Raw genomic sequence first — 19288 nt, forward strand, 5'->3', positions numbered from 1 at the left:
TACATGCTTACACCATGTAAAATAAAGAGACCTACTGAGAGTTCTATATTAAAAAATTACATGTGACTAATCATTCATTCATTTAATAAGTGATTATGTTTACAACTGCCTCACACAGACCTAGGAACTTAGTCTTATCATCTCTTTTAATCATCAAGCATCAGCTACCATTATCCCCATTTTACAGACGAGGAAACTGAGGCTTACACAGTTTAAGTTACTTACTTGCCCAAGGACACAAAATTAGCAACTGGAGTAACTCATACTTGACCCTAAGCCTGACACCAAAGCCTATACTGTCTTACCATGCTGAGCTTTTTAGAGCACTTAATTCCTTGCAATTTCATCTCAGCCAAATGATTTGCAACTTGTAAAATCTGACTATTTACAAATGGTTCCTACAGTTTTTGTTTGAAGACTGACATTTTTCCATCATTAAAAGCGTTCCTTCTCCTTTAGCAAAAGATAAATGATAAACTCTTCAAACATTTTTAAAATCAGTGTAACTGGCTTATGGGGTTCTGGGTTTTGTTGTTGCTTTTAGAACATTGGAAGACATTTCTTTAAGTATTTAAACTGACTGGCAGTACTTATATCCAAACATATGTCCAAGGCTCCCCTAAATCCCATTTTTTAGAGCCTAGTGTCAGCAACAAATTGGTACTTGCCATCTACCTCTACAAGGATTAAATCCTGCTGCAGCTGCTGACTTTCAACACCCCCTGAACGGAGTTCAGGGTGGAGAGCAGAAAGGAGGCACTCTGTGCTCTGGGAAAAACTGGCAGAACAGGTCTTCAGATAGATATTTTCAGGAGCCAATTTTATGAGCCCAATTCTTGTATCTCCTCATATCTAGAAAAGCACTAAAATCCTTCATGGTGACAACTGCTCCTCGTGACTAGCAGAAACCTGCAAAAAAATATGTGCTTGATTGCAATGTACTCCCCCTTCACCAAAATCACATATATACTGACCTTCCCCCCTCCCTCCTAGGAGCAGTTTCTCCAAGCTATCTGAGATGCTGTCTCCCTGGCTGCAGTCCTCATTTTGCCCCAAATAAAACTTAACATATGGGACTTCCCTGGTGGTGCAGTGGTTAAGAATCTGCCTGCCAATGCAGGGGACACGGGTTCGAGCCCTGATCCGGGAAGATCCCACATGCCACGGAGCAACTAAGCCTGTGCACCACAAACTACTGAGCCTGCACTCTAGAGCCCGCGAGCCACAACTACTGAGCCCGCGTGCCACAACTACTGAAGCCTGTGCGCCTAGAGCCCGTGCTCCACAACAAGAGAAGCCACCACAATGAGAAGCCCGTGCACCGCAACGAAGAGTAGCCCCCGCTCGACGCAACTAGAGAAAGCCCGCGTGCAGCAACGAAGACCCAACGTAGCCAAAAAAACTTAACTCGCAACTCTCACATTGTGCATTTTTTTAAGTCAACACCAGCTTTCATTTCCAATCACCAGATTAGATCAAATACTCTCTGCTCCCTCTGACTTCATTAACATTTCCAGTTGGGGGAGGAGAAGGTGGGAAGGAAGTAAGCAAGGGAGCCAGAGGAAGCAAAACATCTTTGTTTTAAAAATGTCAAAGAAACTGGCTGCTAACAGCCCAGCAACCAGAGGAGCAATTCTACTAAAAAGCAAGTTATTACACAGATGTTTAATAAATTCCCCCAGTTGAACAACGGTACATTTCTCAAAGTGAAAATGTAGACACTTACCTGAAGGAAAAACGTAATAAAAGAAATAATTCCAAGGATTAGAAACAAGAGTGAAAACAAGTTACTATTCTGTCGTTTGGTTTCAGGATCGTCATCTCTGGTAAAAACCTGTCAAGAAAATATTTAAAGGGTTTTCAGTACCACTGAATAAATCATTCAAAGTCTGACCCATTTTGCATCTAGCAGAGTATTCGGTCGGGGTCAAGGGAGCCTTAGTATGTGGCGGTCAGGCTGGCTTCCCTAAAGGGGGACATATTCTGCCTTCCCTGGGGACCAAGAGTGGGCCTGTCATTCATCAGTCTATCCAGCTCTTTGTCTGCTCATATTCCTTCTTGGAGTAACGAGCGCCACAAGGGAGCGCCACACCCACCACAGCAGAATTGGGAACAAATACTCTCCTCTTCCTTTGATGGGAAACTACGCTGTATGGTCATCTGTTGTTTTACAAGTTGGACATTTCGAACTGTCCCAAGGTGTCTGGAGACACATCTGCTGATGTGGTTTTGGTGAACCCAGGAAAGGTGCTCATTCATTCAGCCCAGGCCTCTCCAAAGAAAGGAGGTTCCTTGAGCCAGCCTCTGTAGGATGGCCAGTTAGATAGCCAGTGGGGAACTGCAGCCAGCTGACCTAGAACCACATGTGGAGATCTGGGTTAGAAGAGCTTACAGGATGCCCTGGGCTTGAAGAACAGAGAATAACCACGCCACAGGGAAAGAAAATCACCCCCCTTCACAGTGGGCCAAAATCAGTCTTGTGAGAGCCATATTCCTAAGCCAACCCAGACAACTTTATTCCTTATAAAGGAAAAAAAAAAAAAGCTTTTTGGAAGAAGTTAAATTAATTTTTCTTGATGAGTCATTCCAACAAAAATAAGAGCCAACAATCAGTGAGCTCTTACTCTGTACCAGACGTTATTGTAAACAAACTCACGTATATTATCCTTTACCCTCACAACCACCTCCTGAGGTTTGTTATAATCACCATTTTACATAGAGGGAAACTGAAGCACAGAGAAGTTAATTAACTTGTTCAAGGTAACACAGCCACCAAGTGATGACCCAAGACTATACCCCCAAGCAATCTAACTCAGAGCCCACAATCCTAAATTCTGTGTTACAAACCTTCAATGAGGCAAAGAGCTTGTTGCCTACCCAATATCTAGGAGCTAATGTGTCTGCCTTGGACCACCTGTTTGCAGGTCTATTGTTACATGAGGAATGAGGAAAACATCAAATCTGTAAGTTTTTGTTATACACAGCCAAACCTATTCCTAACTAATCCAATTCCTTTTTTTTCCCTGATGATGCCACTGTCTACCCCTGTGCCTGCAAGACCAGTGTTAGAACAGGGACTGGCCCCAGCCAATCTATGGTGGCTACGGAACACAACCATGATCCTTTGCTTCTGAATGGTTACCTGTGCACTGCAATGGCAAGGCTGAGCATTTGCAACAGAGACCATTTGGCCTGCACAGCCTAAAATATCTACTCTCTTAGCGTTTATAGACAAAGTTTGCTAACCCCTGGCCTAGAACATATGCTCCATGTAATCAGACACATCCTCTCTTTCCTGGTACTTTTTCAGCACCTAGAACAGTACGTGGCACAAAGCAGACACTGAAGATATTCCTTGAAGGACTACATCAAACATGTGAACGTCAACCTGAAATAAGTTAGCCAGGCACAGGTGGACCGGCATATTTATGTATCTTTTAGTATAATCAAAAGTTAGCGTTTGGTCTATATTTTGTGTAGTGATCCATCTCTTTCTCTACAATGTTTCTAGCAGTTATGGCAAAGGTGTCCTCAGCTTAATGTCTGAACATTTGCCATTAACAGAGGGCACTCCTGCCTGGATTGTAACTTTTTTGTTGAAAATGCCAAAATGAAAAGCAGGTGCAACCAGCATCTGTCAGCCTCAATCTTTTGGAAGCCATCCCATTTGTTTTCATCTTAACACGTGGGACGGACACCTCACAGAGGCCAAGCGCTCGGCCTGCTCACGTCCTGACAAGCACATGAGTCAGAGAGCAGCTCTCTCTTGAGCCGGTGTGATGAACATACGAGGAACTCTCTTCGCACCCTGGTGATAGGACAGTTCCTGAGGTTGACTCAGAGTCCAATGATGGCAGGTAGGGGACAGTCACCTAGTCAGTTTCATGCACTCTTTTTCAGGGATCTCGTTCCCAGGGCCCTAGGATAGAAACCAACTGCCACGACAAAGGAAGCTTTGAACAATTAGTTTTCCTATCACAAACAAGACTTCTATTCCTACATCTACAAGCTGCTTAGTGTCATATGAAGGTGAGCTGCATATTTTTGTGGTTTCTATATAAAGTTACAAATACAAACAGTTCATTCTTTAGTCAGGACTCACAAGTAAATCTCCAAAATGGACATAAACACTTACCCCTATAATCCTTGAAAATATTACTGAAAATGCTGGTTGCAGACCTCCATTTATAATGGCACAAAATATACCAACCACAAAATAAGGCCATTCAGTTATATTCAGCTTCAGAATCCTCCAAAAGGAAACTGGAGGTACATTTTCATCCTGGAGAATACAAAATAATATAACAGACTGGTCAGGAAAAGAACTGATACTTAACTGATTTCATTGCTGTACAGTTCTTCTGTATGCACAAAAATTTTTAAATGAATATATCTTATACCTACTTCCTTATCAATTGATGGCTATTTACCTTTAAAAAAAAAAGTGCTGACAGATCCTGTTATATTGTTCCTTTATTTCTTAAGAAATAAATGATGATTCCATAAACATTTAAGTCTGACCTGACAGAACGTGACAAGTATATTTTATAAGTAAGGATGAAAGAACAGAAATGTTTGTATTTGAAGACCCACTATAACCTATCTCTTTACATTATAAATTCTAATTCTAAAATTCTTGTCCTATAAATTCCAACTTGAGTCTTAAATGTTGAGATTTGAATTTGTGGAATAGGCTAGGGGATAGGACAGGAGGATTCTGGATAAGCATTTCTTGTTCCCACTCGTATCCCAGCCTTAGCCCAGCAGCCTCCTCCATACCAAAGTCTCTTCTTTACTAAGCTTTCTGTTTTGGCTTTGTGGTCCGTGGATACTCTTGCGAGTTGATTTTCTTCTTATTAGACTGGATCCTAAATCTTTGGGGGACATGTCCAAGGCATCAATTTCACTTTTGGATCCACCAGCTGCATTTTCTAATTCAATTTCATTTCCTTTTGTCTAAAATAAACAAGAAATATTCATAAGCTGGTTAGGCTCAGTTAACCAACAAAAAACTAGTCGCTTAACAGCAAATATCAAGGAAAATGGCAATTTAAGTCTTTATAGGAAAAGGATCAAGTAAAACTGCTATTTTCTGGTGTGATTATATTTGAAAATTAAAACCACTAAATGAGTATTCCCATAAAATATGCCGTTCCATGTTATCTAGTCACATCCTTTTTGTGGGTGTTTCTGGCTCAATCATATTTGCTTTGGACCAGTGTTATCAACAGAAATACGGTGCAAACCATACTGTGAGCCACAATTTTCTTCAGTAGCCACGTTAAAAAAAGTAAGAGAGGTAAAATCAATTTTAATTATATATTTTACCTAACCTAATGTATCCAAGGTATTAGATCAACATGTAATCAGTGTAAAGACTTTTTGAGATATCCTGCTTTTTTTTTTTTTCTTTTTTTTTGGTGGACTAAGTCTAAGTCTTTGGACTCTGGTATGCACTTTCAACTTACAAACACTTCAATTCAGATTAACCACCGCTGAAGTGCTCAATAACCACATGTGGCTAGTGGCTACTTGAGTGGATAGCTCACTTCCAAGCCTTTTTTAACTTTACTTTTCTCTAATTATCCTTCTTTATTTTCCCTCCTTTCAAGAGAAAGAAAAAACCTCTAAAACACTGGTCAGATCCTGAATCCCCCCCGCTTCCCACCCAAGTATTTTTTTCCCTCTTCTCAAGATAATCAACGGTAACATTTATTTATAGCACTGAACACAGCAAAATCAGCTTATGCCTAACATACTGTGCTTTAGGAAAATGCCAGAGTTAGACTATACCTGCATTGTGACAAGTTTGAAGTAAATGCCTTTCTCCTTCATGAGTTCATCATGACTGCCCTTCTCCACAGTGACTCCATCATCAAGACCAACAATGACATCAGCATTACGAACCGTGGACAAACGATGCGCGATCACAATGGTGGTCCGGCCTTCTCTGGCCTGAAGAGAGAAAAATTTGGTTTTGGAATACATGAACAATTATATGGAAAAACTCATTAATTCAATTTATATTTACTGACCACCAATGCCTTGGACATTGCAAAACGGTGTAAGCTATGTAAGATAGTCTCTGCCTTCAGTAAATGTACAGTTAGTGGTTTAAAATGATGTTCTATTATAACTATAAACACAAATATTTCATTGCAGCTCTATTTACAATAGCCAGGACATGGAAGCAACCTAAGTGTCCATCATCAAACGAATGCATAAAGAAGATGTGGCACATATATACAATGGAATATTACTCAGCCATAAAAAGAAATGAAATGGAGGTATTTGTAATGAGGTGGATGGAGTTAGAGTCTGTCATACAGAGTGAAGTAAGTCAGAAAGAGAAAAACAAATACAGTATGCTAACACATATATATGGAATCTAAGGGAAAAAAAAAAAAAAGGTCATGAAGAACCTAGTGGCAAGACGGGAATAAAGACACAGACCTACTAGAGAATGGACTTGAGGATATGGGGAGGGGGAGGGGTGAGATGTGACAGGGTGAGAGAGTGTCATGGGCATATATACACTACCAAACGTAAAATAGATAGCTAGTGGGAAGCAGCCGCATAGCACAGGGAGATCAGCTCGGTGCTTTGTGACCACCTAGAGGGGTGGGATAGGGAGGGTGGGAGGGAGGGAGAGGCAAGAGGGAAGAGATATGGCAACATATGCATATGTATAACTGATTCACTTTGTTATAAAGCAGAAACTAACACACCATTGTAAAGCAATTCTACTTCAATAAAGATGTTCAAAATAAATAAATAAATAAATAAAAGCCCTATCTATGGTCAAAAAAAAAAAAAACACAAATATGATAGTCTCATATTAATATTATGTAAGCCTCTAAGTATTTTACTCAATCTCTCGTAGCCTGTTTATAGTAATAATCGGGGGCTTATACAAAGTAAAACACCCTACAGCCCAAGAATTGGTCAATCAGAGCAGGTACAGGCCAGTTGCTATACTGGTGCATACGAGCTAGCATCAGTCCTGGGAATCACCATGTCCTATCTAACAGGACATTTGGATGATCAAGACACATAATAAATGTGAAGCAACAAAGTGCAGACTTCAGCGTTACATTGATCTGAACTCAAATCTTAGTTCTGCCATTTATGAATTCCAGGATTTTATACAAATCTTTTAACCTGTGTGAGGCTCAACTTATTCATCTATAAAATGGGGATAATAATATAGTGGTAATTTTTAGAGTAGTTGTGATAACTAAACACAATAATGCACAGGAAGCACTGTGATGTACACAGTAAGTGCTTAATAAATGATGCTTATTCCTAGGGAGAAGCATTATGGAAAAACTGAAGAGCTATGTAAATGCTTTAAATGCCCAATCTCATTTTTATTTTCACTTGGAACAGAGCCAGAGAACTAGAACTCGCCTGAGATTTCTTTAACCTTTGTAACTTTCCCAGTGCTTATAATGTTTGTTACTCTACATTTCTCTCCGGAAACTAGCAATAAAATTCTCAAAACAAACTAACAAAAAAAAGTTATCAGGATCAGTATGAAAACGAGAAGTGAAAAACTCTGAGAAGAAAAAAAAATACATGTCAGAAAAATACTCTCTAGGTGGTAGCAACTAGAAAGTAGAGAAGACAATGTATCAGCTCCATGGATGTTTTCAAAAGTTGGGGATGTGGTATTCCCCCCCCCCAAATGTGCATGCTAAAGAAAAGGTATTTTTAAATGCAACCTTTCTAAATTCATTTTATTTATAATTTAATACATAGTGCCATGGTAGAATTATAAGAAAATACAGATGTGAAACTATAGATAAGCAAAGTGAAGGGGGAAAACGCAGCCACAATCCCATCTCTTTCTATTTTGGTTCACAGAAGTTTTAGTGACCTGCTTTTTCTTCTCTCAACAATCTATTACTCACTATGACAGGATGTTTAGAGAAACAGTGTTGTTTTGTTATTACAGAGAGGAGGAACTGGAGCAAATATGAGTTCATCTTTGAATTCTACTGGGACACTTCAACTCGGAGCACTTATGGGTTAAAAGGTTTCCCCGTTCCTTGTCCTCACAGAGCTGGCCTGATTACCATCATACACCAGAGACCAAGCACACAGTGCCTGGCACAGCACGAGCACTCAAGTCCAAACTGGTGAATGAGTCACACAGACTCGAGAACTGCTGGGAGGTCAAACTCTGTTGATGGTCAAGGACATTTCATGGCTCAGGTAAGCTTCCAACACTCGCAGCTCTCCGGCACTTTCCTGAAGATAAGAGGTTTCCCACAGAGTCTTCAATAGGCATTTAACATCTTGGAAACTGTAAACCTTCCCCTCGTTGACAACAGCAAAACCTCACAAAACCTAAATAACAGGGTCATCGCTAAGGCTAATAAGTTTTCAAGATCACAGCGAAGACCAATTTTCATCTGAGTCTTTATTTCTCATTGTTCAATTTTAGAAATTCGCAAGTAGGGACTTCCCTGATGGCGCAGTGGTTTAGAATCCACCTGCCAACACAGGGGACACGGGTTCGAGCCCTGGTCCGGGAAGAAACCACATGCCGCAGAGTAACTAAGCCTGTGTGCCACAACTACTGAGCCCGTGTGCCACAACTACTGAAACCCGCGCACCTAGAGCCCGTGCTCTGCATCAGGAGAAGCCACCGCAATGAGAAGCCCGCGCACCACAACAAAGAGTATACCCCCCTCGCCGCAACTAGAGAAAGCCCGTGCGAAGAAATGAAGACCCAATGCAGCCAAAAATAAAGAAAAAAAAAAATTTGCAAGTATCTTTCAATGAAAGCTTATTCATCTCTACCTAAAAAAATACCAGAGAAATAAAGAGAAGTTAAACAAACAGACCCAAAGAGGCCTGATGGTTTTAATAGCTTAAAGAATCACTTTAGAAGAGATTTTTTTAAAAATATTAAGAAGAATTAACAACAGAATGCTCTTGTGCTTATAAATCAGCTAGGTTTGAAATGAGGTTCACCCACCTTATCCAGGGCCACCTGAACCACCGCTTCACTCTCAGTGTCCAGCGCTGAGGTGGCCTCATCCAGCAGTAGGATCTTGGGGTTGCGAACCAGGGCCCGAGCGATGGCGATCCTCTGCTTCTGTCCACCACTCAGCTGGGCCCCTCTCTCTCCAACCAGGGTGTCAAATTTCTACAACACAGAAACCACAGGAGGATTAAGCAACAGAATAAGCTATCTCAGCTCAGATTTTAAGATGGCAATCTTCCCTGGTGGTGCAGTGGTTAAGAATCCGCAGGCCAATGTAGGAGACCCAGGTTTGAGCCCTGGTCTGGGAAGATCCCACATGCCACGGAGCAACTAAGCTTGTGCGCCACAACTACTGAGCCTGCGCTCTAGAGCCCACGAGCCACAACTACTGAGCCCGCGTGCCACAACTACTGCAGCCCACGTGCCAAGAGCCTGTGTTCCACAACAAAGAAAAGCCACTGCAATGAGAAGCCCACACACTGCAACAAAGAGTAGCCCCCACTCGCCGCAACTAGAGAAAGCCCAGGCACAGCAACAAAGACCCAAAGCAGCCAAAAAATAAATAAATAAATAAATAAATAAATTTGTTTAAAAAAAAAAAAAGATGGCAAGCAATCCCATAAACAACCCAAGCTTCACAGGCAGTATGGTCCAGTTCCTTAAACTTAGTAATAACCAACCCTAATTAAAAAAAAATATGTACATCTACTACTAGTTGATGCTGCTAGAGCTTTAAAATCTGAAGTCATCTTGACTTCCCTTCTTAGGAGGTTTCTCCCATTTAGGGTCATTTCCTAACTTCCTATGCATCAGGCCAGCATTTTATAACCCTCTAGCATGACAAAGATCGAGAAGGACTTACATTAGGCAGTTTCATGATGAAGTCATAGGCGCTGGCTTCCTTCACAGCTTTCTCAATCTCATCCATGGTTACATTTTCACGGCCATAGCGAATGTTCTCAGCTATCGTGGTAGCAAACAACACAGGTTCCTGACTCACCACACCGATAATTTCCCGAAGATACCTTACGTTGATGGTCCTGATGTCCTGTCCGTCAATACTGATCTGAAATAAAAAGTAGGTGTGATATTCACACACTGCAGACTTGTGACGTATGATCTGCAAAGGTAACTCAGTGCCGCAGCACCTAGTTCAGCAAGAGTCATCTCACCACGCCCTCCGTGGGGTCATAGAGCCTCTGTATCAGCTGGACCGTCGTGCTTTTCCCACAGCCGCTGTTTCCAACCAGGGCCACCGTCTGCCCGCTCTCTACCTTCAAGTTGAGGCCCTTCAAGATCTATCATGATGAATGAGAAATAAACTTAGAAGCAATACACAGATTTTGGGACTATGAACTGACAGTTCAATTCACAACTAGGTTTAAATACACTTTTTTTTTTAAACAATCTCTAAAGGAAAGTATCAGAAACTCTTCATCCAATACATTGTTGAATCACTGATTAATCATTTATCACTGTACCTTAACTTCGTTTCGAGATGGGTAATTGAAGTGAACATTTTTGAATTCCAGATTTCCCTTAATATTATCGGGTTTGTGCCCACTCTCCGAATAGCTGTCGATGCTGGGTTTCTGAACAGAATAAAATTTCAGAAGATGACGAGGTTACAATAACTACTTTTAGTGACATCTGTGGAGAGTTGAATAAAGTGATAAAGGAAATCGACTTTTTTAGACAGATAGATAAATGGTCAGCCCAGACTTACGTTATCAATGATCTTGAAGATTTCATAAGCTGCTCCTCTTGCATTTGCAAATGCCTCAATGCTTGGAGACGCCTGTCCAACACTAAAAGCCCCAATTAATACAGAAAAGAAGACCTGAGGAATGTGAAGGAAAAACATCAAGTTACTTAGTGTTTAGTACATTTTTTTTCATACTTCTTCTAACATCGCTAATTAAATTTTTAAATGGCAAAGGCAACATATGAATACTGGCTGTTAAAAATATTTTTTAAGTTGAAGTACTTTTCAGTTTAGAATGCTGAATTAGTCTTACCGGCTCAGTGAAACAATAAATTCTATATGACTAAAATATTTTTATATGTCTTCAGTGGCCAAGAATTTTGGTTTAGGTCATCAGTAGGGTACAGTGGAAACAAATCCTATTATGAGAGTCAGAAGCCCAAAGTCTGAATCCTGGATTGAGCACTGACTGGCTTTATGTCTTCAGGCGATTCTCCTAGATCTTTGGGCTTCAATTTCTTTATTTGCAAAAACAGGCAAGATTCTATCTGTTTTCCCTACCGGGCAACCTTAGTATTCTTGTATCAACTGAAACGGTACATATGAAAATACTTTGTAAACTATAAAGCACACATTCTTTATCAGATGGAGTCTTTCTGCCCTCCACCAGATTGTATTCTCTTTGAGGTCTGATGAACCGTTTGTTTTTGTTTGTTTTTTTTTCATTTTGCCCAAATCAGTTTCTTATTGGTAGACTTGACACTGTTTTTCTTCAGGGGTTAAAGGGAACTAATGTCACTATGCATTTCTTTCTAAATCACACAGTAGTTATATTACCCAACAACTTATATAGAAGGAATTTTGCTAAGTGATTCTATATTCATGTTCTCGGTTAGTCCTTTACAACAACACTAAAAATTATGGCACCTTATTCCTGTCATTTCCATTTTGCAGAAGAGGTAATAGAGTCTTGAAAAGTCTACGGGGCTGAACCAAATCATACAGTTAGTTAGTAAGTGGCACAGCCGGAATTTGAACCAAGATGGCCTGATATCAAATCCCAGGCTCTTGCTCGCTATTCTTTGCATTATTTAATAATTCTTCGAAAATATATTCTCCAACAGTAAAACCAACACTACTAAATTTCATTGGCATTTTAATAGTGAGTCATCTCTTAATATAACATCACTTACAGTGAGTACTTGTCCAATAGAATATTCTTCTGAGAGGACTAAGGAGGTCCCATACCAGAATGCCAGAGCATATGATGCATAGATCAACAGGAAAGCAGCACCGATAGAAATGTTGGCTGTAACAGCTTTCTTTATTCCAATTCTTTTAGCTTCTTCCAAATTTTTGTTGTACCTGGGAGAAGTAACAAAAATTAGCACACATACCTATAAATCTTATGAAACGGGTCAATACAGCATGATGGTTATTGCATAAACAGCATGTGCCACAGCCTGGGGGAGGTGTTTCACATGTCTTTTCTCCTTTTGTCCACACACTGATCCTATGATGTATTATGTTAATCCCTTCTTGTAGAAGACGAAACTGAGGCCTTATGGAAATTAAGTAATTTGTCGAGGGATGTTCTAAAAAGCACCTTCTCTGACTTTAGCAATAGTGAAATAAATGAAGTAATACTTAACGAACTTCCAGAACTTGCATCATTTCATACGTAAAACAAAACAGAAGCTATGAAAACACTTGTGTTTTCCCTTTAAAATCTGCATGTGTTTTAAATGTACTACTAAAATGAAGATATAATGCTAGAAAGTGCTCAGTACAGGTGAGTCCTTTAAACCTCTGAACATCAAGTCTGCTGCCCGCCCTGCTTCCCCCTGGGCCTGCTGGAAGAACCAAATGAGAAAATACATGTGTGAGAGCATTTTAAGAGCTCTGAACTGCCATCTAAGACTTTTTACATGTAAATAAACTGTCTAGTTTATCTCACTTCCACAGATGTTTATTTTAAAAATCACTGACCTGAAAACATTATTTGGCTTTAAAAGTATATAATAATCCATCACTATGTATCAGTGTCCCCCTCCTCAGCCTTTCTATACGTTGCCTACTACCCATCCCCTCTGTCAATGCTTCCGACGTTGGTCCTGTCATGGCTACTCACTGCTGGAGGGAGGGGCTCTCCCTGGTGGCTTGGGCCACCCAAGGCCTTCTGGCTGCCTCAAGGACGGAGCAAATCAAGATCTCAGTACTATAACCCTGTAATCTGTTCACAGCACAAAAATCTGAACTACATTAGCCAAACTTGGAGAACACCTGTTAATAATTCTTACAGCAAATACAGGGAATTACACAAAAGAAGGCAAAAGCAAGGAAGCAAACAAAAACCAAAGCAATGTTAGAGACCAGACAGATATTTCTCTCTCTTTCTAATACGTATACGTAAAGGCAAGGGATAGAGATTTTAAACTGGATTCGATTCCTTTAATGATTATAGTTCAACTCAAGTTTTCTTCTTAAGAGAATTTTAACCTACATTTTTCTGGGATATTGTCTATTTCATCAGGATTTTACAATTTATTGGTATAAAACTGTAATTTTTAAAATAGATTTTAAAAAATCTGTAGCAATTTTTTCCTTATTCATTCTTATTTTGTTCCTCATTAAACTTGCAAAGGGCTTCCCTGGTGGCACAGTGGTTAAGAATCTGCCTGCCAATGCAGGAGACACGGGTTCGAGCCCTGGTCCCAGAAGATCCCACATGCTGCAGAGCAACTAAGCCCATGCGCCACAACTACTGAGCCAGCATTCTAAAGCCCACGAGCCACAACTACTGAGCCTGCGTGCCACAATTACTGAAGCCCGCGTGCTTAGAGCCTGTGTTACACAACAAGAGAAGTCATCGCAATGAGAAGCCCTCACACTGCAATGAAGAGTAGTCCCCACTCGCTGCAACTAGAGAAAGCCCACGCGCAGCAACGAAGACCCAACACAGCCAAAAATAAATAAATAAAATAAATTTATTTTAAAAAACTTGCAAAATACTACTTCATTTTTTATCTGTGTTTTCAAAGAATTAGTTTATGGATTTTTGTCAACTCTGCTTTTTTATCTTTTTTTCTATTAAATTATTTTTATGCTCTTATCTTTATTATTTTCTTCTTGTACTTCCTGTTCTCTGTTGTTCTTTTTCCAAGTCCTTTATGTGGCTGTTTGGGTCATTAATTTTCAGCAATTTAAAAATTTCTTCTACCAAACACCCTAGTGGTAGCACTGGACTTGGATTCATTTTTAATGCGAAATCCTCAGTTTTAGGAAGAGATAGTCCACAGAGTATTAGAAATTCAGACTCTAGCAGCACCTGAAGGTGAGCCTGAGACTTTGATTTCTATGGAGAGATGCTTTCCCCCAGCTCAAAAACTAGGCAGAAGCAGATAGACTTTGTTTGTCTCCCTATGCTGGTGGATGCATTCTTTTCCTGGTCCACCTTTCCACTGAGGAAAATTGGAAACAAATCCCAAGTTTAAAACCTCATTCTGGGGAGGGTGGGAGGGAGGGAGATGCAAGAGGGAAGAGATATGGGAACATATGTATATGTATAACTGATTCACTTTGTTATAAAGCAAAAACTAACACACCATTGTAAAGCAATTATACTTCAATAAAGATGTTTAAAAAAAAAGTTATGAAACAGATGTACAACATCATAAAAAAAAAAAAAAAAAAAAAAAAAAACTCATTCTGGGGCTTCCCTGGTGGTGCAGCGGTTAAGAATCCACCTGCCAATGCAGGGCACACGGGTTTGAGCCCTGGTCCAGGAAGATCCCACATGCCGCGGAACAACTAAGCCCGCGCGCCACAACTACTGAGCCTGCGCTCTAGAGCCCGCAAGCCACAACTACCGTAGCCCGCGCACCTAGAGCCCGTGCTCCGCAACAAGAGAAGCCACCGCAGTGAAAAGCCCACGGACTGCAAGGAAGAGTAGCCCCCGCTCGCTGCAACTAGAGAAAGCCTGCGTGCAGCAACAAAGACCCAAAGCAGCCAAAAATAAATAAAAATCAAATAAATAAATTTATTAAAAAAAACAAAAAAAATTTCATTCTGTGTCTATTCAAACATTAACTATTCAGAAAGGACTTTGCTGAATAATCTCCCTAAACAGTAAAGACCCCCCACTATGACTCTCATAGAGTATTTTATTTCCCCAAATAGTATCTACCCCAACTGGTATGTTAGATATTTTGTTCATTTGTGGTTGTTTGTACCTGTCGCCTCCACCACCAAGAGAAGAGGGGTTTCATTTAATTGGATGTTTGCCAGGTAATTAAGCAAGACTTCACATTTTATTAGTCAGGCATATTTTAAGGCAAAAGCAAAAACCTTAGCAAAAATTGAGATAGAGCACAGATATTACTTTCCTTTGAACTATGGTAGGTACATAGCCATCACAAATTATTCTCAGAGGATATCTTTGTGGGTATGAAATATATCATATGAACAAAGTGCACTCCAAACACATATATACAGTTTAAAGAATATACAGTGAACACCCACATAAGCACAACTGAGGTCATTGTGCACAACTGAGCAAACCGTCAGACCCACAGATGCCCCCGGCCCCGTGTCCCTCTCTTATTACCAACTCCTCATCTCCCCCAGAGGTAACCATTATTCTGGCTTAATGACCCCATAGATCTAACACAAAATACTCATTCATTCTTAGAGAATCAAGAATTATTATGTTTCAGCCTTAAGGAATTATTTTATGTCACTAACGACCTAGAAGACTCTAGAAAATGCTTTGAATAAGCAGATACAAGAAGAGTACAATTAGAATTACAACTTTTCCAGAATATTAACTATGCTGTAATATATCCATGAAGCTACTTAAGGAAACATATATATCAGAGAGTACTCTTACAGTCATCACCGTCAACCGGAAGGGCATATAAGATGACAGAATTTAACACCTCTATGAACTTAAAAAAAGAGACTCACACCTTTCAAGTTCTTTCTTTTGTCCTCCAAATGCAATCACAGTTCTAATTGCTGCTAAGACCTCCTCGGCTACTGCTCCAGCTTTTGCATATGCCAAGAGTTCCTTGTCAGTAAATGAAGATAGTATCTGTTAAAAACACAATTGCAGATAATTTAAAATTTAACAATTGTATCTTTTGTAAAGAAAAAATAAATATATACACAACTGCTGCTTGTATGTTACTGTATATAAATCTTTTACTCATCTTTGGTCATCATGTCCTACTTTTTAGTATACATATTATAAGGCACTTCAAATTCTTTTTGGACTGAGATGGTATACAACAAATTAAATTAAAATGTTTTTTTTTCTCACTATACCCCATGGATCCTCATATAAATAAATAAATCTGGGACTTTAAAGCTCAGAAGGAGGTGTATACTATAAACCAATATAGCAAAAGGGGCAGTACATCAAGGAAATAGGGTGTGTACTCAACACAGCAATTGCTAATTGTACTCTAGCTCAGAAATATCAAGGGAGGAGGCCCGAAGAACGCAGGGGACCAAGTACTGAGTAGTGACAGGACTTCAGGAAGCTTTCACATGCCAGGGAAGCAGAGTTCTCTTTGCCGATGTTTCTGAGCAATACATTAAGCCACCAGGAAGGTCTCTGTTCTATGGACGCGCTTTGATCCTTCTGTTTGGTCCCTGAGCATTTGTTCTGCGGAAGGAACAGTACTGGGCCCTTTATATACACAGGATCTCACTGATTCTTCCCATTTGCACAGTGAAGTAGGTATTATTTTCCCCATTCTATACATGAGGAAATGGAGGGATGAAGAGGTCATTTCCTAATATGTGAAATATCCAGGATTCAAGGCTTCAAAGCATGAATTAACAGCCACTGGAGTGAATCTCTCTCTAAAACCAGCCACTGACATGTGGACCCCTCTGGGATCCCAGAGGGCCCTGTGATAAAAATTGGATCAACTGGCATGGGCAAAGGACTAAGGTTCATATTTTAACCTGGAATACCTGACTAGTCAACCACCTCACTAAGTATTACACACAAGCAATTCAAATAAAATTCTGAGTAAACAGTATTACACTCTTTCAGTAAATAATTTACAGCATTTGTGGACTCGTTTGTGTACGTAATAACAGTCTATTCCTTCATGTCATAAAAAGCTCAAAGTTATTTTGATTTTAATCGTGTATCTCTTCCTTTGCTGTGTGTGAAAGTAAAAGGAGCTATGATAGATGCAGGAATGGGTGGGTGAAGGCAAATGAACATTTATTAACTAGATTCTATGTGCAGATGTTGTGCTGTATGTACCTTCTTCTTTGGGACCCAAAACAACAACCCACTGATGCACTAGACCTTCCTGACCTCTCAAAGTGACCTGCCTAGGGCTGCCCCAGAACACTTGCCAGAATCACTCACAGCGCTGGGGCTGAGTCAGGGAGGTCATTGTCATTCCTGAACAAACAGGTCTGCATAATGCACGAGGTGCATACAATATGCTTTGGCTATTTTTCTCTGCTCCTTTGAAAGCTCACCCCACAACTATCAACCACACCAGAGGCAGCTGACAACAGGAAGATGACTAGAAATATTTTTGAATTAGGAGTTTCAAAACATGCTATTTTAATTTACTGTTAAAGTATCAAAGTACCATTCCAATTGATTCAATATACCTGGCTTCTCTACGACCTTCCATAACTCTAAGCATATGATTAGGCAAGACTATGGTAGAATCTTCATTAAGTGTTTTGTTTTGTTCTTTGTTTTTTAAGATACCATGCCTGTTGAAAGAAAAAAACCTCCAAAATATTCTGAGGGATATGGAAAGCCAACTTGCTGTTCCTCTAGTATAAAATAATAGAATGGTGACACTTCACAATTACCCACATAAACTATATAAAATATCACTAACTCATCCCTTATTCCAAAGGCTGTTAATTTCTTAACAAGGCCTAATTGTATTAGTGTGAGACACATGAAATTGTTATTCCTGTTAAGTTAAAATCTAATATAGGCCACTTTATATTGTTCAAATTAATATACTCAGAAGCAACAGTTTTGACCACTACAGATGTTTTGACCTTCATCTTCGTCCCTTTTTTCCAATTCTCAATGTAGGTTTTTGTTTTATTTTGTTTGAGATAATTTATACATGGTTTATTTTTTTAAACTTGTTATTTTGAGATAATTGTAGACATAAAAGCAGTCATAAGAAACAATACAGTCGGAGCCCATATCCCCTTCATCTAGTGTTCCCCAAATAATAACACCTTCAAAACTTCAGAACAATATCACAGCCAGAAATTTAACATTTATTAATCCATCAACGTTATTCAGATTTACCAGTTTTACATGCACTCGTGTGTGTGTGTGTGTGTGTGTGTGTGTGTGTGTGTGTGTTTAGTTCCAAGCAATGTTATCACCTATGTAGATTCGTATGACTACAGTCATGATACCGAACAATTCCATCACAAGGATCCCTCGGTGCTACTTTTTGTAGTCACAGCCTCTTCCTTCCCTACTCCTCACTTCTCCCCTCCCCACCATCCCTAAGCCCTGAAAACCGCTAATTTGCTCTATCTATAATTTCGTCATTTCAAGAATACTATATAAATGGAGTCATAAGGTATTTGACCTTTTGGGACTGGCTTTTTTCACCAAGTACAAATCTCTGGAGACTCATCCAGATTGGTGTGTGTATATCAATACTTCTTTTTATCACTGGATAGTACCCACAGTATGGATGCACCACAGTTGTTTAACCATTAACCTGTTGAAGAATATCTGGGGTTGTTTCAGTTTGGGGCTATTACTAATAAAGCTTCTATAAACATTTGACTATAGATTTTTACATGAACATGATTTTCTTTTCACTTAGATAAATGCCCAGTACAATTTGCTGGATTGTATGGTAATTGCATGTTTAGTTTTTTTTTGTTTTTTTGGGTTTCTTTGTTTATTTATTTATTATTTTTTATTATTTTTGGCTGTGTTGGGTCTTCGTTTCTGTGCGAGGGCTTTCTCCAGTTGCGGCGAGTGGGGGCCACTCTTCATCGCGGTGCGCGGGCCTCTCACTATCGCGGCCTCTCTTGTTGCGGAGCAGAGGCTCCAGACGCTCAGGCTCAGTAGTTGTGGCTCACGGGCCCAGTTGCTCCGCGGCATGTGGGATCCTCCCAGACCAGGGCTCGAACCCGTGTCCCCTGCATTGGCAGGCAGATTCTCAACCACTGCGCCACCAGGGAAGCCCGCATGTTTAGTTTTATAAGAAACTGCAAACTATTTTTCAGGTTGCTGTACCATTTTACATTCCCACCAACAATCTATGAGTGATCCTGTTTTGCTGCATCTCAGCAGCATTTGGTGTTTCACTATTTTTTAGTTTAGCCATTTTGGTAGATGTATAATGATATCTCATTGCAGTTTAATTTGCTTTTCACTGATGGCTAATGATGCTAAACTATCTTTCATGTGCTTACCTGCCTTGTGTATATCCTCTCTGATGAAATGTCTGTTCATGTCCTTTGCCCATTCTCTAATTGGTTTATTTGGGTTTGTTTGTTTTTTTTTTTACTATCGAATTTTAAGCGTTCTTTATATCTATATTATAGTCGATACT

At 39.8% G+C, this 19288-nt stretch overlaps 1 protein-coding gene across 2 annotated transcripts in view; it reads right to left on the reverse strand.

Moving 5' to 3' along the window:
• Positions 1-19288, reverse strand: part of ABCB1 (ATP binding cassette subfamily B member 1) — a 99015-nt gene that overhangs the window by 35037 nt on the left and 44690 nt on the right. For both annotated transcript variants that reach the window (XM_082398191.1, XM_082398192.1), the window contains 11 exons: positions 15668-15792; positions 11894-12065; positions 10722-10835; positions 10477-10587; positions 10168-10293; positions 9858-10061; positions 8987-9157; positions 5794-5955; positions 4780-4956; positions 4136-4282; positions 1727-1834 (listed from right to left, as the gene is read on the reverse strand). In XM_082398191.1, coding sequence (XP_082254317.1) covers positions 1727-1834; positions 4136-4282; positions 4780-4956; positions 5794-5955; positions 8987-9157; positions 9858-10061; positions 10168-10293; positions 10477-10587; positions 10722-10835; positions 11894-12065; positions 15668-15792 — 1617 coding nt within the window. The remainder of the gene's footprint in view (positions 1-1726; positions 1835-4135; positions 4283-4779; positions 4957-5793; positions 5956-8986; positions 9158-9857; positions 10062-10167; positions 10294-10476; positions 10588-10721; positions 10836-11893; positions 12066-15667; positions 15793-19288) is intronic.

Source organism: Balaenoptera borealis (genome assembly GCF_965194805.1).
Source record: "Balaenoptera borealis genome assembly, chromosome: 7".
Taxonomy (NCBI): domain Eukaryota; kingdom Metazoa; phylum Chordata; class Mammalia; order Artiodactyla; family Balaenopteridae; genus Balaenoptera; species Balaenoptera borealis.